Genomic DNA, 22,015 nt, shown 5'->3' with positions numbered 1-22,015 from the left:
TTCCTCCTTAAGTCGGAAGTTGACTAGACAGCAAATTATATATCTCTTGGGGGATCAATGTCTCTACCTCTAGGATGAAGAGGCCTATGGAGGCGTTCAATCTCAATAGGAGACTCCTGTGGTCTTTCCAAAAGATCATTAAAGATGGTTAAAAGTGTTTGAAAGAGTTGGCCCGATTCAATAGCTTCAGGGACACCGTGTACCCTTAAATGATGTCGTCTTCCCCTGTTGTCTGGGTCCTCCATGTGACGATCAAGCTCTCTAAGATGCATAGTGTGCGTATCTGCCAGGTTGCGCAGATCAAGGATGGCAAGGTCTTGCATGATAGCTTTATCCTCCACTGCTTCAAGCCTTTTAGCCACTGCCTGCATATCAATACGTAACTCAGCGTTTGCTGCAGAAAGGGTCTCTTTAATATCTGATGCTACTGCTTTCAAAACCCCTATAGTAAGAGGGGAAGCTTCAAAATGGTAGGCTGTGGGTGGTGCGCCTGGACTCTCTGGCTCTGCGTGTGAGGTGCTTTATGCAGTGAATGGGGGGAAGCAGCAGGGGAGGAGGCCTCAATGTGTTCTGGGGTCTGGGATCGGAATAAATCCGGAATGCTATGGTTGGCCGGACCGCCTTTCTGGCGAGGAGATCTTGAGCGTGTGGTGGTGGGTCTCCTATCCGTTTTCCCCATCTCAGTGGTGTCTCTCCCTGTTATGATTATGCGTTCCTACCTCCGTGTGTCAGTGCTCCAGGAACTAAGCTGTCATCTTCTCTGGGCTTAAGCCGAGCCCCCCAACAAATATATACTTGTAGTAAAAATCCTCCAAAAGGCTCATGGGCCCAAATATAGGCCTCAGACTATGTGGGGAGGCAGGCAAGCAGGCACAGGGGTTGAAGAGTAGGGAAACTATGGGCTCCCTAGGGTGCTGGTTCCAGAGTCTGTCAGGGGGGGTGCAGGGAGCACCTCTGTAACCCCCAGGTGGCTGTCTGCAGGGCCTACTATAGGTACAGTCCCAGTGGGGGCCATGATGTCACTCACTGTGCTGGGGGCTCCTTAAGGCCTTTATCAGAGGCCGCAGTTCCCTGGGTACGGGTGGGGGGGCCCGATTGACCGGGTAAGGTGGCCCGCTGGTTCGGGTGGGGCCTGATGATATCCAAACACCCCCTCCCACCGCAAACCGCACTCACGTGGCTTCCGGATGGGCGCGTTGTTAGGCCGGACCAGGCCGCGATAGTCCGCTGCCGTGGAGGGGGGCCAGAATTACCTGGTGCCCCACTACTAAGTGCCAGCAGAGACAGCAGGACCTCCGGGCGGTTCACTCAGTCCACTGCCGCCTGGATGGCAGCAGATTAGCCGGGTAGAAGACGGAGCTCCGGATTACGCGGGAGCTCCGGATTACACGGCCGCTCCGGTCGCCATCTTGGACACGCCCCCGAGGGTATATAATTTATCTAACGTTTGAGAGAGAACTAGCAGCTGATCAGAGTTAGGTGCATACAAGTTCAGAAGCACAAATGGGGAACCCTCGTACATACATTCCAGTAAAACATAGCAACCAAGTGGGCCAACCTTGGAGGAGGAGAACCGCAGGGAGCAGTTTTTTTGAATCAAAATAGCCACTCTGGCTTTCCCAGAGGGGTCAAAAGCTGAATAGGATTGTGGAAAGTTTTTAGAGGCAAAATGAAAAGAGCCATCCTGGTTAAAATGAGTTTCCTGAATAATATGTCTGCTCCCGAGGATTTGAATTCCTTCAGAGCCATCCACCATTTCTGAAATGAGTTAGGACTTTTGACAATATGTGATAACAGCTTTAAAGTCATTATGAAACAGCAGTGGGCGTATCAGCTGTGTAACCTGAGTATACAGAAATATTGTGATCGATGAGGCAAAACAGAAAACAGGGACAGGAAAACAGGTGATTATCAAAGCAACGGGCCTATTACATACAAATGTATCACACAAAACAGAGACTGCAGGGATTACGGCTAGAAACAGATATCATCAAAGAGATACACCAGGGACATTGGGAATATCCCGAGTTGTCAGGGCCAAAGGCCCGACGCTCCATGGGGCAACATGTGAGCTGACCCAACATGGCAGATGCCCACCTCAGCAAAACACACAGTGGCTGTAGTCAAGACACAGCAATGTGGAAAAAATGCTGAGGCACACAAGGGAAAAAAGAGCCCAATTAACAGGGTGGGAAACCTGACATGTGAAAGAGTCAGGTGGCAGGGTCCACCAATCCAGGAAGTCGTGGACGTTGAGGAGCACAAGGAAATCACTTCCCTCCAGGCTTAGCAAGTGTCCAGATATTGTGTGGAGTGACAGAGGGCCTGGGTGGGGTAGGAGGTAGCGGAGGGGTCTCGTCTGGCAGGGGAGGAAGTCTCAGCTGTTTAAAGAAGGAATCCGCTTCATGCAGGTCATTGAGTAAACGACTTGGGCGTTATCTTTGGAGAAAACTAGCTTCAAGGGAAATACCCACCGGTATGGGATAGATGCTGCTGGAGGTGAGAGGTGACTGGCTTCAAGACCCGTCTTTTTGCCAAGGTGATGGGGGATAAGTCACTGAAAATTTGCAGCCTGTCTCCTTTAAATTCCAAAGAGGGCTTGTTGCGGGTAGAAACGAGCAAGGCTTCTTTGCTTTCAAAGTAGTGAAGGCGGATGATAACATCTCTATGTCTGGTGCCCTCAGAAGGTTTTTGGCCTATAACGACCTATGGGCATGATCCATTCGCCAATCAACATCTGGGACTTTGGGAACCAGGAGTAGTGAATAGAGACAGCAAATGACATTGAAGTTGGGAGTCAGATACCATTTCAGATATGCCACGAATACGAATATTCTGATGACGCTCCCTGTTTTCCAGATCTTCCTGTTGGAGTCGTAACTGAGACACAGAGGGTTTCAGGCTGGCATTATCCTCCTCTAGAACATTGACATATTGTACCAGTTTGTCAAATTTAGACTCAAGGTGGTCTGTGTGATCTCCTGAGTAATCTCCCCCCTAAGCTCCTGAGCCAGTTTCCCAACTCCAGCTGAAATAGTGCTGGTAATGTTATGTAGAAATACTTGCAGTTTGTCCTCTAAGGTGTCCACCGTCAGAGAGGGGACCACCGGTGAGGCTGCAAGGGGATCTGTGTCCGTCCCCTCCATCTCAGTGGATCCTCTGAAGCACTTATTGGGGACGCTTACGCTACTCGAGGCCAGGGATGCAGGCCTAGTGAAGAAGCAATCTAGCACTGAAGGCCGGAGGTCTGATATTTCCCATGGGCGCCTGATATTTCCCATGGGAATGCCTGGGTATATCACAACCTGGAAGAGGGCTCTTCCAGAGCTTAAGGTGCAGTAGAAGCAGAGCGGGAGGGCCGTGAAGGCTGAGGATCAGCGGAGATCCATCTTCCGGCGTCCGCCATCTTGGTGTCAGACACCGCCTGCTGGAAGTGTAAGTTCATACGCCACTTCATTGATTTTCCGTTTAACCCGGAATGGACCCATAAACTTCGGCCCCAGTTTTTTCGAACGACATGACATCTTTAAATTAGCAGTCGCTAACCAGACCTGATCCCCCCGGTTGCAAGATTAGTTTGCCTCTTCTTCTCCTGTCAAAAGCCCTTTTACTGTCCTCCTGGGCCTTCGCAATTGCTTCTTGAAGCACTTTGTTGTTGGCAGAAAAAAAATTCAGCATATTCTGTGTAGCAGGAACTGGGCTTTCAGGAATCAGATCAGGCAAAAAGTAGGATGGAACCCGTAATTTGCAAAAAATGGGGATTTCCCCGTAGCAGAATGATTTGCATTAGTGTACGCAAATTCGGCTAATGGCAAGAGCGCCAGCCAATCGTCCTGGATAAAAGACGTATAGCATCTTAGGTACTGTTCCAGCATCTGGTTCGTCCTTTCCGTTTGCCCATTTGTCTGAGGGTGGTATGCGGACGGGAAGGACAGTCTGATTCCTAAGGCTTCGCATAAAGCCCTCCAGAATTTCGATGTGAACTGTACCCCCCGGTCTGAGACAATGTCTTCTGGAATCCCATGAAGCCTTACCACTTCTTTCACAAAAATTTGTGCCGTTTCCAGGGCTGAGGGCGTGTTCTTTAATGGCAGGAAATGGGCCATCTTTGACAGGCGATCTACAATTACAAAAATTACTGAGTGATCTTGAGAAGGTGGGAGCTCCACTACAAAGTTCACCAGGGCCCCTGATGGTGGGGATGGACTTGGAGCAGACAGTGACCAGGTCTCAGCCCCTGAGTACACCCGCCAGTTGTAGAGGGATCCGCCAGAGGTATATACTGGTAGAGAGCCTGATGTGAAGAGGCAGGAAGGCCTGAGCAGTGGTGACCGAATTCGTGCAGGACGGATGGATAGCAGAGTAGCAAGCGTTGTCAGACAGGCCGGGTCGGTAACAGTGGGACAGCGCGGTACAAGGCAGCAGGCAATGAGTAGTCAGGTCACTCGCCGGGTTCAGTAACAGGAGTTCAGATCAATAGGGATATCCAGGAGAGTAGTCAAAACGAGCCAGGGGTCAGAGCAGGAGATAGTCAGCAACGGTCAGGATCAAGCAAGGTCGGCATTAAATCAATCACCAGATACACAGGAACAGGAACAGGGTAAATAGACCATACGGCAACCAGTGTCTGTGCAGAGCTGGTTTAAATAGTGCGCCCTGCGTTGTCATTGGTGCCAGGCACGCATCCGCGATCGCAAGTGCGCATGTGCGAGCGCCGTTGCCGTCGCGGGCACCCAGGTCCTAGTGCCTGTTGATTAGGGCGCATTGGCGTTCTGCGCATGCGCAGACCCATGTGCCGTCGCTCTTGCTGACACTTGGACTGCCGTGCATGAGCCCCCTAACATAATTTCATTTATTGTTAGCTGTAAACAGCAAGCACATATGGGAAAAATAAAAATGATCAATTTTAAGAGAGCTAATTTTCCAAGGCTGAGAGCTGCTCTCCAAGACTTAGACTGGGAAGGAAGATTGGCATTGATGAACACAACACAGAAATGGGAGATCTTCAAAAATACTATGCGAACACACTGCAAAATATATTCCAATGGGCAACAAGTTTAAAAGGCTAAAAATGAAACCTATGTGGCTTACGGCCAAAAGTTAAAAAAGCTATAAATAATAAGAAAATAGCTTTTATGAAATATAAAAATGAAAGAATGCTATCATTGTTTAAACACTACAAAGAATATAACAGAAAATGCAAAAAGGAAATAAAGGCCGCAAAAATTGAAAACAAACGACAGATTGCAAAAGATAGCAGGACAAACCCCCAAAAATTCTTCAAACATATTAATAGTAAAAAGGTCCGGTCCAAGCATGTAGGTCCTTTACAAAATAATCCAGAGTGGGTGACTGGGGACAAAGAGAAGGCAAATTTATTAAATACCTTCTTCAGCTTTTGTATACAAAGGAGCATAGGGGAGCTCTTATCCATAATGAGCATGGTATTGACACAGCTACAGATGATCCACATTGGCTCACAACTGATATGATCCAGAAATATTTAGACAGAATAAAAGGTAAATAAAGCACCTGGACCGGATGGCATACACCCACAGGTCCTTAAAGAATTGAGCTCTGTCATTTCAAAGCCATTGTTTCTAATTTTTAGGGACTCTTTAGTGACTTGCATAAGGATTGGCGTAAGGCCAATGTGGTGCTTATATTTAAAAAGGGGTCAAAATCTTTACCAAGTAATTATAGACCTGTTAGTTTAACTTCCACAGTTGGGAAGATACTAGATTGTTTAATAAAAGACCACATAGATGAGTTCTTGCTGGAAAAAAATATTTTTAAGCAACAGACATCATGGATTCATGAAGACAAAAGTTGTCAAACATATCTGATTTATTTTTATGAGGTGAGAAAAACCTTGGACAGAGGGGTGGCAGTGGACGTAGTATACTTGGATTTTGCAAAAGCGTTTGACACAGTTCCCTACACACGGCTAATGTGTACGGTAAAGTAAAGGGGCTTGGAAAAATCCATATGTAAATGGAAAGAAAACCGGTTAAAAGATCGTATTCAGAGATTAGTGGTTAATGATTCATACTCTGAATGGTCTTGGGTTGTTAGTGGTGTACCCCAAGGTTCAGTGTTGGGATCCTTACTTTTTAATATATTTATAAAAGATATAGGGTCTGGGAATGAAAATCCTATTTCAGTCTTTGCAGATGACATCAAGCTGTGTAATAACGTCCTTGCAGGATGTCTCCAATTTACAAGCCAACCTCAATGCACTGTTTAATTGGGCAACTATGTGGCAAATGAGGTTTAATGTTGATAAATGTAAGGTTATGCACTTGGGGGCTAAGAATATTCAGGCATCATACATACTAGGGGGAGTACAACTGGGGGAATCAATGGTGGAGAAGGATCTGGAAGTTCTGGTAGATTATAAGATTATAAACTTAATAATGGCATGCAATGCTAAGCTGCGGTTTCTAAATCAAGCAAAATCCTCTCTTGTATTAAAAGAGGTATAGACTCCAGAGAGAAAGAGATATTTACACCTGTACAAATCATTAGTAAGACCTCATCTGGAATATGCAGTTCAATTTTGGGCACCAATTCACAAAAAGAACATTGGGGAACTGGAGAAAGTACAGAGAAGGGCAACCAGAGGCTTGGAGGAGCTCAGCTATGAGGAAAGATTAGAGGAACTGAATTTATTCTCTCTTGAGAAGAGGTGATTGAGAGGGGATATGATCAACATGTATAAATACATCAGTGGTTCATATAGTGAACTCGGTGTGGAGTTATTCACCCTGAGGTCATCACAGAGGACAAGGGGGCACTCTTTACGTCTGGAGGAAAAGAAATTTAATCTCCAAACATGGCAAGGTTTAATCACAGTAAGAGCTCTGAAAATGTGGAATAGACTCCCTCAAAAGTTGGTTCTGGCCAGTTCAGTAGATTGCGTTAAAAAAGACCTGGATTCTGTCTTGGATACACAGAATATAACTGGTTACTAACATTTATAGGTAGAGTTGATCCAGGGAATATCTGATTGCCTCTTGGGGGATCAGGGAGGAAGTTTTTCCCCTGCAGGAGCAATCTGGATCATGCTTTGCTGGATTTTTTTACCTTCCTCTAGATCAACTGTGGGTGTAGGATTATTAATTTTTTTTTTTATGCTTGAACTGGATGGACGTTTGTGTTTTTTCAGCCAGACTAACTATGTATGTAACTATGTATGCAAAATAATCAAAGCCACACTACCTGATTGCTATCTCAGGAGTGCAGGTATGTAGGTCATAAAAGTCCACCTAAAAAAGCTCGCTCATATACTGTATATATACCAAATGGTGCCAAACTGCACACATTTTTTAAGTTCATCCAATGCACTTAAAATTTAATCTATTTATGCGCCTTTGATATAGCCTGTTCACATAACAGATACAGGACCTGAAAAGTCAATGCAGCTCACATGAGAAGCACCAATTTGGATCTAACTGACTGACTTAATACTTAACACGCTACTGCAAAGTCTGGGTAATCTTAGTCATGCTATATAAATGGCATGCTTATCAATTCCTCTATGAATCCAATTGAATTTTGCGGTGATTAACACAGCATTCATTCTGATAAGAGTAATGCTGGTACAGAGTCAAGGCAATTAAGAATCACATACAAAGCAGATTGTAATTAACTTATGCAGTATATCAGTAATTTAGTGTTTTGTGCTTTTTAGCATCAAATCCAAAAAAGGGGGATTTCTGCACTACTTTGAGGTTAATAGCATCTCCCATTTAGCGAACTGACTGTGTCTGAATGTAGGAAAGCGTAAGAATAGGCTTGCAAACTGAAATTGATGGCTCCCATTAACATCTGCAGTACAAAAAGACTGTTTCCATTAATTCAAATGGGTATTACCAATATCAAATCCCATGCAATGAATTGTGACATATTGACAATAGAACACATATTTTGGAAATGGCTCTTTTAATATCAAAACAATCGATATGGGAATTTAATGTAAAGCCTTTGCTGTCATTTACAAAACTGCAACCTCAAATGACTAGCTTATTGCAGTTTGCTTTTAAATCACACTTGTCAGGACAACATAATGAAAATGTTTCTCATCAAAAACCAATCAAGCACAGTGATTTTTTTCCACCTTGTTGCAGCAGCCGTGTGATTACAATGGTAGACTGCGTGTCACATCTCTAAACAGTGATCAGTTGACTCACAGACTACACATAGTCATTCTGACTTATTCTTTAGTTCTCTCTGCTGCCTACAGCATACACTATTTTAACACAGTAAGGAAAGTGCATGGTGTTGCAGATTTTGTATACCCACACGTTTTTGCATTGTTCAAAAGCAGTATGCCTGCAGTCTAAATGGAAGGGGAATAGAATTGACAGCAGGGAAGCAATTTAAATTCTATACTGGAAGGCTGAAAGCCTAAAAGTGACCAATAATACCCTGCTGTAACTTACCAATGTACGATGCTACCATATTCCACTTGTTTCGGTCCTCAGGATCTTAGTCTGGCAGTGCTTCCAGTGGGTTCACCACAGCCACTCAAGCAGGTCAAACAATACCTGTGACCACACTGTCATTAGCACAGATCACAGGCAAAATGCACAGAGCTAGTCAGAGTGGCTTTATGTCTTGTGATCACTGTGATTACTTCTGAGGAAGACTAATTTTGTGAATGAAGGGATTCTAGGGGGCTAGGGGGAGGGCAAATTCAGAGTTAGGGGTTAAATGCATATTATCATGGGATAATTTAAAAAAAAAAAAAGTTTATTCAAAAAAATTAACCACTCGACCCCCAGAAGCTTTTACCACCTTCATGACAAGGCCATTTATTTTCTACTCAGCACTCTGCTATTTTAACTGGTAATTGAGCGATCATGCAACACTGTAAATTATATTTATATAATTTTTTGCACACAAATATAGCTTTCTTTTGGTGGTATTTGATCTCCACTGGGTTTTTTATTTATTGCTATACAAACGAAAAAAGACTAAAAGTTTTGAAAAAACAAACAATATTTTCTACTTTCTGTTACAAAACAAATCCAATAAAATTTCTTCATAAATTTTGGCCAAATTTATAATGCGTAATTTCATTAATAAAAATAGCCCAAATTAGTGTAAATTATTTAGTCTGTGTGAAAGTTATAGAGTCTACAAGCTATGGTACCATCATTGAAAATTGATCAATCTTGATGGTCTCATTTCTTGAGGCCCCTAAAATGCCAGGACAGTACAAATACCACCCAAATGAACCCTTTTTGGAAAGTATACAGTCCAAGGTATTTAGTCAGAGCCAAGGTGAGTTTTTTAAAGTTGTAATTTTTTTTGTGACAATTTTTTGGAAAATATAGATTTTTTTTTACACTCACTTGTCATTAGTGCAGTACAGCATTATTCTTTTAAAACACAAGACGTGTTCAAGACTAGTTAATCACTGCTGTTGATTCAATTAGCTACATGTCCAGCTCAACCAGGTCATCTGTCTTTTTAAGCTTGGCTTATTTCCTCAGGTGTGGCCTAAGAAACCGCTAATGTTCCTAGCTCCAGGTCCCCCAGAATTTCTCAGTCATTTCCAAGAAGAGTCAAGGTGCCCCCATGTTTCCTAGCAGAAAAGTTTTCCTAGTGTAGCAGTACCCCCTTAGGAGCTGCTACAGATTTGGGTCCCCCTATAGTCCTGCACAGCCAGGCAACATGCATTTGCTTCCAGCCTTGCACTCCAGAGACAGTAAACTGTCATTGAACTTGTTTTTTTTTGGATTTTATTAGGGGATTTAAATTTGGATGGGGATGAGGGATACATGAGATGCCCAAGGAACTGTAAAACTGAGGACAACTCCCTGAATCTATGTACAAGTAGTCAAAAAGGTTTTCTCTTCTTGAAGAGCTATCCAGCCTCTCTTTGTGTACCACCTCAGACCCCAGATGAAATCTCCTCTTCACCCAGCTGCCTGAGGGAATCCCTGGCCAAGAGGTTCCAGAAGCTGCCACTTTAGACAAAAGAAGTCCCAGATGGGGGCTAGTCAGGTTCCCACCTGAATGCCCTTTCTCCTGATCTGGCCCAGGGAGTGTGGGGTTACTCACTCAGTCTCTCGTGCAAGCTTGTGGGTTGATGACTGCCTTCAGGCCTTATGCTGGGCTAGCTCCTTCCCTGATTCCCAGGCTGTTCTCTCTCAGGGGACAATGAGGCTGAGAGATCCTCCCTTCCAGATCCTCTGCCTGCAGGTAGGCTCCTCTTCTGGACCTTCTCCCAGGCTCCACATGCCATCCTACTCACTCCATTTTCCACCCAAACTCTCCTGCTGCTGAGCATCAGACCAGCTCCTCCTCACACCTGCCCACTCAATTCTAGAGACTTCTCCAAGTCTCTAGATCAGGGAGAAGTCCCAAAGAGCTGGTCTACACAGCCTCTCAGCCCTGACCAAAATTTTACCCCTCTGACTATTTCACAAGGCTGCTGTGCAGCTTCTAACTGAAAAATAATCAACTATCTCCCCCAGGCTTTCCTAGAAGGGTGCTGCATTAGTATCCTCATTGATTCCTAGTTGAGAAGTTTCTTAGTGTCTCTGACTATTTCCTAGCATCTCCCATGTTTCCTAGTGGAGAAGATTCCTTGTGCCCCCCCCCCCATATTTCCTGGTAGAGATGTATCTTATTGTCTCTGACTTCCTGAGAAGATTACAAGTGATCCCTATACTCCTAGTGTTCTACGTTCTGAGAGAGTCCTAATGACCTGATATTTCTAGTGATCCTGTAGCCAGAGACTTCTTGTTTCTAATGATTGTTTGCAAGCATCTCCTAGTGCTTTTCAGTGTGATCCCCATATACCTGGTGTACTTCAGCCTGGCTGCAGTGGCTCTCAGCATGTTCATGCTTGCAGTCTGTATGCTTGCACCTGCTCTGTCCTTTGAGCATTCCCGTGTCCTTTTACCTCCGTTTCCCTTCTGTGCCTTTTCCAGCTTTCAGTCTTACAGCATCTCTGTGATCCCTTGTGAGTTTCTCTCTGCTTTTTGTGAACATCACCTGTGTCTGTAGTCTGCTTCAGTGTCTCCCGGTGTATTTCTAGTTTGTTTCCTGCTCAGTGTCCCCAGGCACCACTGCCTGCTCTTAGAGATTGCATTGCATCTTTGCATTGCTACAATGCTACATGTTGCATTGCTATTTGTCCTGTGTGCACCAGTCCCCAATATCAATGTGTACAAATGCCAGCTTGGACTGGCAGTCTCTACTGTTCTGTGATCCCTGCACTACAGCAGGGGTATCTTACCTGCTTATCACCTCTTAGTTCCCAGTAGCTGCCTGCTCGGATAAGTCATAGAATTGCAACCTGGGAATCGTTTGCATCACAACCCAACTCCATCTTCAGGAGCTCTGGAGAAGCCCGGGTGGTTCCTCAGACTCTGCACCTTGGCCTTTCCAAAGGCCCCCACCATTGTTATACATGCAGGCAGCCTGTGTTCTCTCCTCGAGTACTAATAGGTATCCTTCATGTCCTAGACCTTTTGTGTATCTCATCTGTATTCCTATATACCTGCATCCCCTGGAACCCCTGTGCATTGCTATATATCTCATAAAATATTGTAATCTCTGTGTTCTTGTAAACTTAATATCTTCCTGCTGATAAAAGACTCCTGTCTACCTCTGTGTTCCTGTAAGCCCCATACCCTGCAGTAAGTGTTTTTTGCTAATATTCAGTGTCCTACCTGCCTGTAGGACCACAACCCTGGTGCTGTGCTATACTCCTACCATTCCTGTGAGTCCTGTATTCCAAGCTTTCCAAGATACTCATCTTGTGCTTTCCTGTAGCAGATCAGCTGTAACCTGCACAAGTACGGTCTCAGAGCACACCACCATTCAGCGTTCAGGATCATACATGACTATTACCCATTCATGAGAGGCATGGTCCTAGAATACAGGATCATTTTAGTTGTTCTGTTTAGTGCCTTAGTCCAGTTAGCTGCAGTCTGAAAGACAGAAATTACAGCGATAGCTGGTTGCAAAACTGGGCCTGCAAATATAAGGAGAGCCTTTAAGAGCATCTCAGACATCCTATCTGCAGAATTTTTGAATGAAGGAATATCTTCAATTGGTACAGTGAGATGTTTGATAACAATGAGAGAGAAATATCAACTACTGAAATGGAGCACTTTTTTTTTACTGTACTCTTTCTACAGGATAGAGAATGGCAATGATTTTTGAAGGAGTGAAAATCCTTTCACGGTTGACCGAATCTTTGTAAAATGCCCAATCTATGTGTTCATGAACAGGGAATGTCTTTTAAGATTTAGCAGGTCTCTTTGTACCCAAAGGGGCTTGGCGAGATGGAGGAGATTCAAGTGGAACAACACCTAATCTTTTGCACACAGGAGAAGTGAGCATATCCACATTAGCAAGCACATTGCATGAAGCTGCACTTTCAGGTGAATAGGAGTCTGGGGGACTAATTTTCCACAGCCTTCCCTAACATCATCCCTGGTCTCTCGTTCTCTTTATTCCCTTCTACATCCACTTCTTCTACATTGAGCATATCTGGATCCGACTCAGTTAGAGAGGGTTGAGCTGGGCCAGGGGTCTGGGGTTTTGAAGCTTGGGACAGAGATAACTGTATTAAAGCCATTAGTTGTCTGAAGAACTATGACACAGTTGTAGTTTCCTGCCTGAAATAGGACTAGCTTTTGATGCTGAGACCCCAGAAATTAGGTCCTGGTCTGGTGCAAGGGAAGCACTGTCACTTTGAGGCTGAGTGTTGTGCAGGCATGTGAGGTTTGTTTCAATCCGAATCTAAATTTGTATATTTTTTTTATTATTCGGATTTTCATATGTATCCGAATATCCGAACTAGAATAGTAATGAATCCTAAATAACTAAATGAAATTGGAAGAAATTCGAATTTAATTCAATTTGAATACAAAAAGTAATAGAATAGAACATAAAAGAATAGAAGAGAATAGAAAAGATTAGAACAGAAAAACCAATAGAATAGAAAAACCAATAGAATAGAAAAAACAATAGAATAGAATAAAACTTTCTTCCAAAATTCTAATTTTGAATAGAATAAATTTGAATAGATTAAATTAGAATAGAAAATAGAATAGGATAGAATAGAAAAACAATAGATTAGAACAGAATTCAATCTACAAGAATAGAATAGTGTAGAATAGAACAGAATAGAATAGAATAAAATAGAATAGCATAAACAATAGCACAGAATACAATAGAAAATAACTGTCTTACAAAGTTCGAATTTCAAATAGAATAAAAAAAATTTGAATCCCAATTTGAATTCGACCTTGCTTTGTGCTCTGGTGTGTAGTCATGTTGGAACAGGAAGGGGCCATCCCCAGACTGTTCCCACAAAGTTGTCAAAAATGTCTTGGTATGCTGACGCCTTAAGAGTTCCCTTCACTGGAACTAAGGGGCCAAGCCCATCCCCCAAAAAACAACCCCACACCATAATCCTCCCTCCACCAAACTTTACACTTGGCACAATGCAGTCAGACAAGTACTGTTCTCCTGGCAACTGCAAACCCAGACACATCCATTGGATTGCCAGATAGAGAAGCAAGATTCGTCACCCCAGAGAACATGTCTTCACTGCTCTAGAATCCAGTGGGGGCATGCTTTACACTACTGCATCCGATGCTTTGCATTGCATTTGGTGATGTAAGGCTTGGATGAAGCTGCTTGGCAATGGAAACACATCCCATAAAGCTCCTCTCTATGCACTGTTATGCTACTCTGATGTCCACACGAAGTTTGGAGTTCTTTAGCTATTTTCTCAGCAGACAGTTGGTGACGTTTGTGCACTGTGCGCTTCAGCATGCACTGGCCCCACTCTCATTTTACAAGGCCTACCATTTCGTGGCTGAGTTGCTTTTGTTCCCAGTTGCTTCCACTTAGTTATAATACCACTAACAGTTGACCGTGAAATATTTAGTAGCAAGGAAATTTCATAGATAGATTTATTGCACAAGTGGCAACCTATCACGGTACCACACTTGAATTCACTGAGCTCTTGAGAGCGACCCATTCTTTCACAAATGTTGGTAGAAGCAGTCTACATGCCTAGGTTCTTGATTTTATACACCTGTGGCCATGGAGGTGATTGGAACACCTGAATCCAATGATTTGGAGGGGTGTCCCAATATTTTTGGCAATATAGTGTATACTGCATATGCGTGTATGGAGGTTTTCCACAGAAGGATACTGATGATTCCATACACATGGAAATTATGGATGCTTCCAATCATCAATTCACCACCCACAGTTTCAGTTTCAATAGTTTCCTAAGTTAAAAATTGCAATTTTAATTTCTATATATTAATGTTTTCTCAATCAAGAATTGATCAAAAGTTTTTAAAATATTTGCACAGTAGCTATGTGAATGGCCATCCATAGATAACCTGGGGTAGGTCTGGAACTAATGAGCACTGAATCTAAACAGAGAGGCTACAGAGGTATGAATAAATTACATCCACTGTATCTGTCCTTTCATTTCTCCTCCATCCGCAATGAAATAGTTTTAGGTTTTTAAGGGATGCATTATATTTTTGTTATAGCCCCTTAATCTCCAGCAACAAATTAACTATACTTTTTTTGTATGTGTAAATGGTCTAACTCTGTGTGGCTATCATTAGATTCCAGCCTGGAGCAAAGTTGGAGCTTCTGAAGTCTTGCACATAATCTATGATTTACAGCCACAGTTTTACACTGCACTGTGATGTATTAGACTCTCAAACATTTCTCAGCTCACAAAATTCTGCCAGCTATCCTGAATTATATCTTATTGCCTTTTTACCACTGCACTATAAAAATGCAAACTGAATAATCCTGTAAATTAAGCCTAAAAAGAAAATTGATAAGATCACATTTTATGATAGAGGCTGCATACATTTAAATACCATAACTATTTGAAAACTTTACATGCAATACAACTTTTGTTTCAATAACAATTCTGGACATCCAAAACCAATAAAAATGATTTTAGAACTTTCAATTTATTGCACAAGACAGTGCAAACAGCAATAATGATGTGCACAATTCAAGAACGGTAGCACAGCATGTGGTGAGAAGTCTGTCCATCCTTGCATGAGTTACTATCAACTTGACTTATTAAGGATTTAGGTCTAGTTTTTTTAAACAAATCTTTACTTTATTTCTTTTCAAAAAAAGAAACAATTGTTAAACACGTTTTACAGTAAAAAAAAGTCAGATCTCCTAAGTAATATTTATAGATTTGCTTGTTATATCCTACACACCTACTTGCACAATGCATGCTCATATCCACTGGATTTTGTTTACAAGGCTGTGTATGGCCATTTTAAAGCAAAGCAACCACCTGGAAAAACTTCAAGCATCAGCAGATTTCACATATAACAGTTAACTTGAGGACGGTATGGTCTAGTGCTTGTGTGCTGCCAGGAATTTGACTATGAAATACAGTGTCTGCATTAGAGGGTAGCCAAGGAATATTGGGGGTCGGCCTCAGTACCATTAGACACCTGTACCCAAGAGATAGGTGACTAGGAGTAATAGATGACAAAGTGGGCCTAGGTGTAATCAGACAGTCCACACAATAGAAATTGAGGGTAGCCAAGGAATATTGGGGGTCGTCTCAGTACCAAAGCTGTCAGTACCAACGGATGACAGAGGGAAACATAATTGAAAGTTGTGCTAAGATATGTAGCCAAGCAAGAAGCTAAGAAATTGCATAACAGTAAAGTTAATAGTAGAAAGTTGAACTGTAGCATCTTAATGTTGGTTACACAGAGAAACTTTAATCTTTTAGTTTTCTTTAAATGGGGAAACAATCTGACACTATATGAACATTTTGTTAAGACAGGCTGCATTGAAGCTTAGTAATAAGTTCAAGTGCAGAATGTGCACTGATATCCCAAGGTGGTTATGCACTTGACCATGCCTACTTACATTATTAGCATGCCTGCATGGAGAAACAGAGTGTACCCCCACTGGAATGGAAATTGCTATGTGGGAACATAATCTCAGTTCATCTTCTACACAAACTGGCAATCTACACATACCTGTTAGTCCCACAGCTTCAGCAGATAGGAAGGCACTCCATGACAGTAGGAAAAATAGTCCCGTCTCCAGCATAGGGAACTCACACAACTTAGTAAATTTTGTCAAGTAAGCAATGCATTAAGGAAAACACAAGAAAAAAATCATATGCATTAAGGAAAACACAAGAAAAAAATCATACTGACCACACTAGGAAGGATATGCTTTCATGCCTAGTGTGGTGAGTATGAACTAGGAAAGCATTGGGACTCGCAGTATCACCAGGTATTTCACACAAAGGAAACAATGCAAAAAGAACAGGATACAAGTATGTTGCAACAGGAAGAAGGGTCAGCCGCACACCGGAGGATTGATGAATATAGTGTATATTTATTGATCCATAGGATATACAAAACACCAGGACATAAATACAGGACCTGTTAACGCGTTTCACACGATTTCATGCTTAATCAAAATGGTTGGTTATGATTAAGCACAAGATTGTGTGAAACACGTTACCAGGTCCTGTATTCATGTCCTGGTGTTTTGTGTGTCCTATGGATCAATAAATATACACTATATTCATCAATCCTCCAGTGTGCGGCTGACCCTTCTTCCTGTTGCATCGTGTGTGGTCGCGAGCCAGAGCCTGCACCTGTTGTGGATTGATCTGGATTTTTTGCCTGAGCGGTATACCTCTGTTCATTGGATATAAGTATGTTGTACAATGGACACATCAATAATATGAAATGTGGGAATAACATATTCATTGAAAGTGCCTGAAGGATGAATTGCCTGAAAAGCCTAATGCAAACACTCAGCAACATGCTTTCAAATTTCCTATGCAGACTGAATGAAATGAAAGAATTATTAGTTGCATGGGGCAACAAATAATTGTTCACCTGGACTGTTTTACCAAGGAGGCCTGATGGCATGATATTCTGGGGAACATAATGCACAAAGTGTACAGAAAGAGATTTTACATTATATATTTAAATCAGTGTGCAACTCCTCACTACTGGCTGGAATGCATCAAGATCATTTAACAACCTGCAATGAATAGCTTGCTACATTTCACCAGATGCCAGATTTCCTGTCCTTAAAAGAATATTGGGGCAAGCAAATGATTTGACAGTATGTAGGAAATGCACCAACCTGTGCGAAAACCACTATACTAGACTAAAATGGACATTACAGTCAGGCATCCACATTAGAGTATCCATCCCTATGGAGACCTATACAGAATAGCAAGAAAGTAGATTCTGCTAACGTTTTGGATATTATACTTTATATTAATATAAATTTGATGTACTGCTGGTGTATTTCATATAATTGTAAAAAAAGGTTCTTTTTAGCTGCCCAACATAAGCATGTGGGGATGTGAAAGAGAAATAATCAATACTCTGTAGCCCGCTCACTCTCCCATAAAACATCAGAGGTGCATACAATTAAGGGTTATTAAGCTGGAATATATCAAAGTAGGGGCCTAGCAGGAGACCTCAAACCATGTTTCCTGAAGAGGGAGAGCTTGGTGGATCTAACATCTGAGTTCTTAGGCTCTAAGTGAAATAAATGACTAATGTTTAGCAGATTTCTATACGTGCTAATAATACAATGCATTACCCTTTAGGCACAGGTTATCTTACACATACATTTTCACTTTAGTTTCAGTCAACTATACTGCAGATGAGAGAATGGGTTTTCATGCTTTCAGCACTCATAAATCATTATCACAGTGGCATCAGGTTCAAGTCTAAACAGGGTGGAAAAAAGTGGAATGTATTCATGTTCTTATTTTCATGATAGTTCAGGATACAGCTTTTCCTTCTTGGAGAATTATACATTTGTATCACCAGCTTGTTAAAAAATGTATTGACTCTCCTTATCCAGTTCCCTTGAGGGAACTAACCCATTTACATTAGAATTTCAGATCATGCACAACCTTGGAAGTATTTTTGTTCTTCGTTTTTATGAGGTTTTGCTCATTCCTGGGTGAGTATATTAGTCGAAATGGATCTGAGTTTACATGTGCATTTAAATCATTAATTCAACAGTGACCAGACGTGTTGGTCATTGGCTGAGATTTATTAATTTCATTGCTGTATTCACTGCTCAGTCACCACTGTTCATGATGTTAACAACAGGAAGCTAAGCAACAAGTTTTACTTGGCTGGTTCACTCTGCACATCACTTCTTGATCTCTTCACATGCAAAATATCATATGCAACAATCTGGTAGCAGAGGTGCCCTTGGGCATGGGGAGAATGCAAGCATGGATGAAATACTTATTTCTGGCACAGATGTTTTTAAAATATGGAAAAACATTTGATTATAACGGTTAATTCCATAGTCAATTCATAAAAATTTGCAGGGGGTAATATTATCCAAACTGAACATGGAATTAGCAGTCAGACTCTTCAGTCAAGGGAAGATCTCAAGACTTTTGCAGTAAGATATAACTGGGGTGGACACAAAGTTAAAATCCAGAATACATTCATAGAATGGGGTAACAAGGTGTAGGATAAATATACCAGCCTCAGCACAACTCCTTTCACCTATAACCCAAAGAACTGCTTAAACAAAAATGTGGCAAGGATATGGACAGCAGTCAAATGACCTTTGAATCAAGCACCCACTGGTATCTGTAGCTGCACATATAATGCAGAAAAACAATAATGGACAATCTTTGTACGGCAAAGATAACAAATTTTTTAGGCACACTGAGAGGCCAAATAATATATTAAAAAATGTATAACCTTTATTTATACAAAAGACTTTAAAAAAAACATTAAAATTGGGTTACATCCAGGAGTCCCTCCAAAAGAGAAGATGACTCCTGGCCTGACCATCTACACCATATATAGGTGTCCATTTATGACACAGAGAATAGCTGCGATTCAGAGGAGCGCAGCTATTCTCTGGTCATTCACAGTTTATGACACTCAGAAGATCAGTGGAGAACATGTTCAGCCCTTCACTGGAAATCTGTGCCCAGAGCTGGAGAATCAGAGGAACTGAAAACTAAGCAGCGATAATTTACCTCTGCTTAGTAAACTGATCTTTTACTGTAATCTCACGAGATTATAGTAAAAGCAGCTGTTTTCCAGCGTTTGTAGACCGTTCTCCTTTCGTTCGGAGAACTGATCTACACCGCTTCATAAACGGCATTCACAGGAGAACACAGGTTCATAAACGGACACCATACATAGTACACATCACCATATTATATAAAAGTAGTGTTCTATCATCAAAATATTCCTGTACACTTAGGACCGGTCAATGCGTTTCGCCTATATGTATGGCTTCTACAGGACCATTAATTCTTTGTAGAGGGAGACAGTACTATTATGCATAAAACAAAAAATATACTGTATCAATTTCATGTAAAATAATATATCACATATACATATAATATCCTGAAAACTGTTGCGTTTATAAAATGTGGCGGTGACCAATAAAATCCAGTCTAGGGGGCGGACATAGGGAACTTAAGTATAGAATGCCCATAGAGGGGCATACAGAAACGGGTCAACGTTTATCTCTGATCCTATGGATAGGAGAAATCAAAACAAAAATACTAATGGACTCCTATTTGTTACATTATATTCAAATGGAATAAGGTAGGTATAAGGCTAAAATAATTCCAATACCACAAACTAATATGCAGCCCAATACTAACAGGTGATCACAGGGTTGTTCCAAATCTAAGCAGGGGGATGGAATCTAGCTGAAGATATCACACAAGACACAATCCCAAGATAAAAGAGATGTGGTCAAAAAAGGGGATCATATACCTAAAAGTTCAAGACATAATTATGTGTGTTCTAAACATACCTGGCTCTTGTTTAATACTGTATCAAACAGTGATACGCTTACTTATATGGCTAGGCCAAAGGGGTGATTGAACATACTGATATAGTGTCATCCCACACGCCAGCTTTAAAAACTACAATTGTCACAAAAAATAGGCCTCGTCTATCTTCTAGGGGCCCAATCTACAAAAACAAACAAAGTAATAGTAATATATATAACCTTACTTTTCTATAATATGGCGATGTGTACTATATATAGTGTAGAGGGTCAGGCCTGGAGTCATCTCCTCTTTTGGAGGGATTCCTGGATTTACCCAATTTTAATGTTGTTTTTTATAGCTTTTGCATAAATCAAGGTTATATATTTTTTATTATATTATTTGCTCTCTCAGTGTGCCTAAAAAAATCCATTATATTGGCCATACAAGATTGTCTGGTATTGTTTTTCGGCATTATATATTGGACGTGGCACTAGGAAGCTTATATATTTGTACTAGTTGAAGATACAGTGGAAAAGTTCATCCTTACATTTCACAAGAGAAGCAGTAAAGTCCTTCAGGTATTGCCTCTGCATTCTGCTCTCTACCTCTTTCTGTGAGCTGTTCTGTGTTTACATTAGGGATTAAAAGACTGCCAGGCTGCCATTTCACTGCCAATGGGGGAATAGTAAAGCTGAGCTGCTTAAAGATACAGCACTTCTGTTGATGGATTACTGGTTGTTATGACAATGTAAATTACATCCATAGTCCAACCACAGTTGCATTTTAAGGCCTCTTACATTTTCTGTTTTAGGCTTTATCATAAAATAATCTCATAATTTTCAACAATATAAATTTCTTAACATGGTTATTAGCAGAATGAAGTACGTCTTTTTTCAATGGACCTAATTTATGTGATGCTCTGTTTATCTTTGTCATTTTAGGTTCTGTAAAACAATACTGTGGGGCATCTGTTACGCTTCTCAACAATATAAAGTAAATTAGTACATTTTAACAAGTTAAAACAGAAGACAAATTAACCGAACATATTTAAAATGGTATAATAAAATAATTGAACAATTAAAAGCTATAAAGGATATCAAAGCAGTAACAACTGCATATGCAGAGCCCATTGCAAATGAGCCTGCAAAGATTCCCAGAAAATTGCCGACACATTGAAAGAAAGCAGCTGCATCAAAAGCATTCGGGTTCTCTTTTGGGCTGTAAATTAATATTGAGCTGGAAAAAAGACAAACACAAAATTAGGTCTTGTTTGGAAATAAAACTCACCTTATAAAGATTTTACCATTTAGTATAATTCACCTGTTTGCAATATACAACTGAAAACTGATCCATCTTAACATTTCTGGCAAAACTGATATTGCAAGCAGAGTAATCAAAATTTATAGCAGATTTACTTAAACATGCTTTTAGATGCTTTTAAAATAGCTAATAAGTCAACACGTTTAAATTCTGCTTCTTGCCACGAGCACAGGGAATGATTACTAAAACTTTCTATATTCATTTTCAGTATTATGTGGAAAGTTAACACTAACACTGCTTTTAGTTTCTAGAATTCATTTCACCAAGACAACATGATAAAGCAAAGCATTTCCAGTTTACTACAAAAGATTTTCTAAGACTCTACAAGCAAAAGGAACAACTGTGGTAACAACCGTTTTTACAAATTTGATTATCTTGTTGCTCAGCTCTACAAACAGAAAGCGAGAGGAAATCTTTCCAAAGTTAGGGAAATGTCCTTTTAGATGGCTGTTACCACAACAAGGGTCCCACTTTGGAATATTTATCCTTTATTGGAATGTTTATTCCACTGCTGTTTAGGATGAGGACAATAAATCTACACTACTAAATCAGCTAAACAGATTACCCTTACTGCACAGCCTGCAAAAGGGATCTATGACTAGCAATGATGATGCTGAAGATTTCTGTGACTGGACAAACCACAGGGGGTACGGGGTGTGTGTCAATTGCATCCTTTCCAATCCTTAAAGATACAGGATTTGTGCTATCTTTACATGTGCACAGATTTCCTATGTTTAACTTGCCTTAACAGCCTCTTTGATAAGCCCTCCTCCCACCCCCATAGCAGCAGCATAGGCTGCTATGGCTATACGTATGCCAGTTATATGAATACATATAAAAAAAATATTGCTATAACAATGGTTTTTCTTTGTTCTCTCAAAATTAAAGGTAATCCTA

At 41.2% G+C, this 22,015-nt stretch overlaps 1 protein-coding gene and 1 long non-coding RNA gene across 2 annotated transcripts in view; one reads left to right on the top strand and one right to left on the bottom strand.

Annotated features, from left to right (window-relative positions):
• Window positions 1-22,015, bottom strand: part of SLC9A9 (solute carrier family 9 member A9) — a 931,015-nt gene that overhangs the window by 563,452 nt on the left and 345,548 nt on the right. The window contains exons 7-8 of the mRNA XM_089672557.1: window positions 20,896-21,034; window positions 16,029-16,134 (exon numbers count right to left, since the gene is read on the bottom strand). Coding sequence (XP_089528683.1) covers window positions 16,029-16,134; window positions 20,896-21,034 — 245 coding nt within the window. The remainder of the gene's footprint in view (window positions 1-16,028; window positions 16,135-20,895; window positions 21,035-22,015) is intronic.
• LOC149466330 (uncharacterized) overlaps window positions 1-22,015 on the top strand; it is a 140,039-nt gene that overhangs the window by 89,816 nt on the left and 28,208 nt on the right. The gene's annotated exons all lie outside the window — the stretch shown is intronic.

This window comes from Staurois parvus, unplaced genomic scaffold (assembly GCF_062004578.1).
Source record: "Staurois parvus isolate SC_StPar_1 unplaced genomic scaffold, SC_StPar_1.0 ptg000131l, whole genome shotgun sequence".
NCBI classification, from domain to species: Eukaryota; Metazoa; Chordata; class Amphibia; order Anura; family Ranidae; genus Staurois; species Staurois parvus.
Note: the sequence above shows the minus strand (reverse complement) of the source record. Positions and strands in the feature narration are given on the sequence as shown.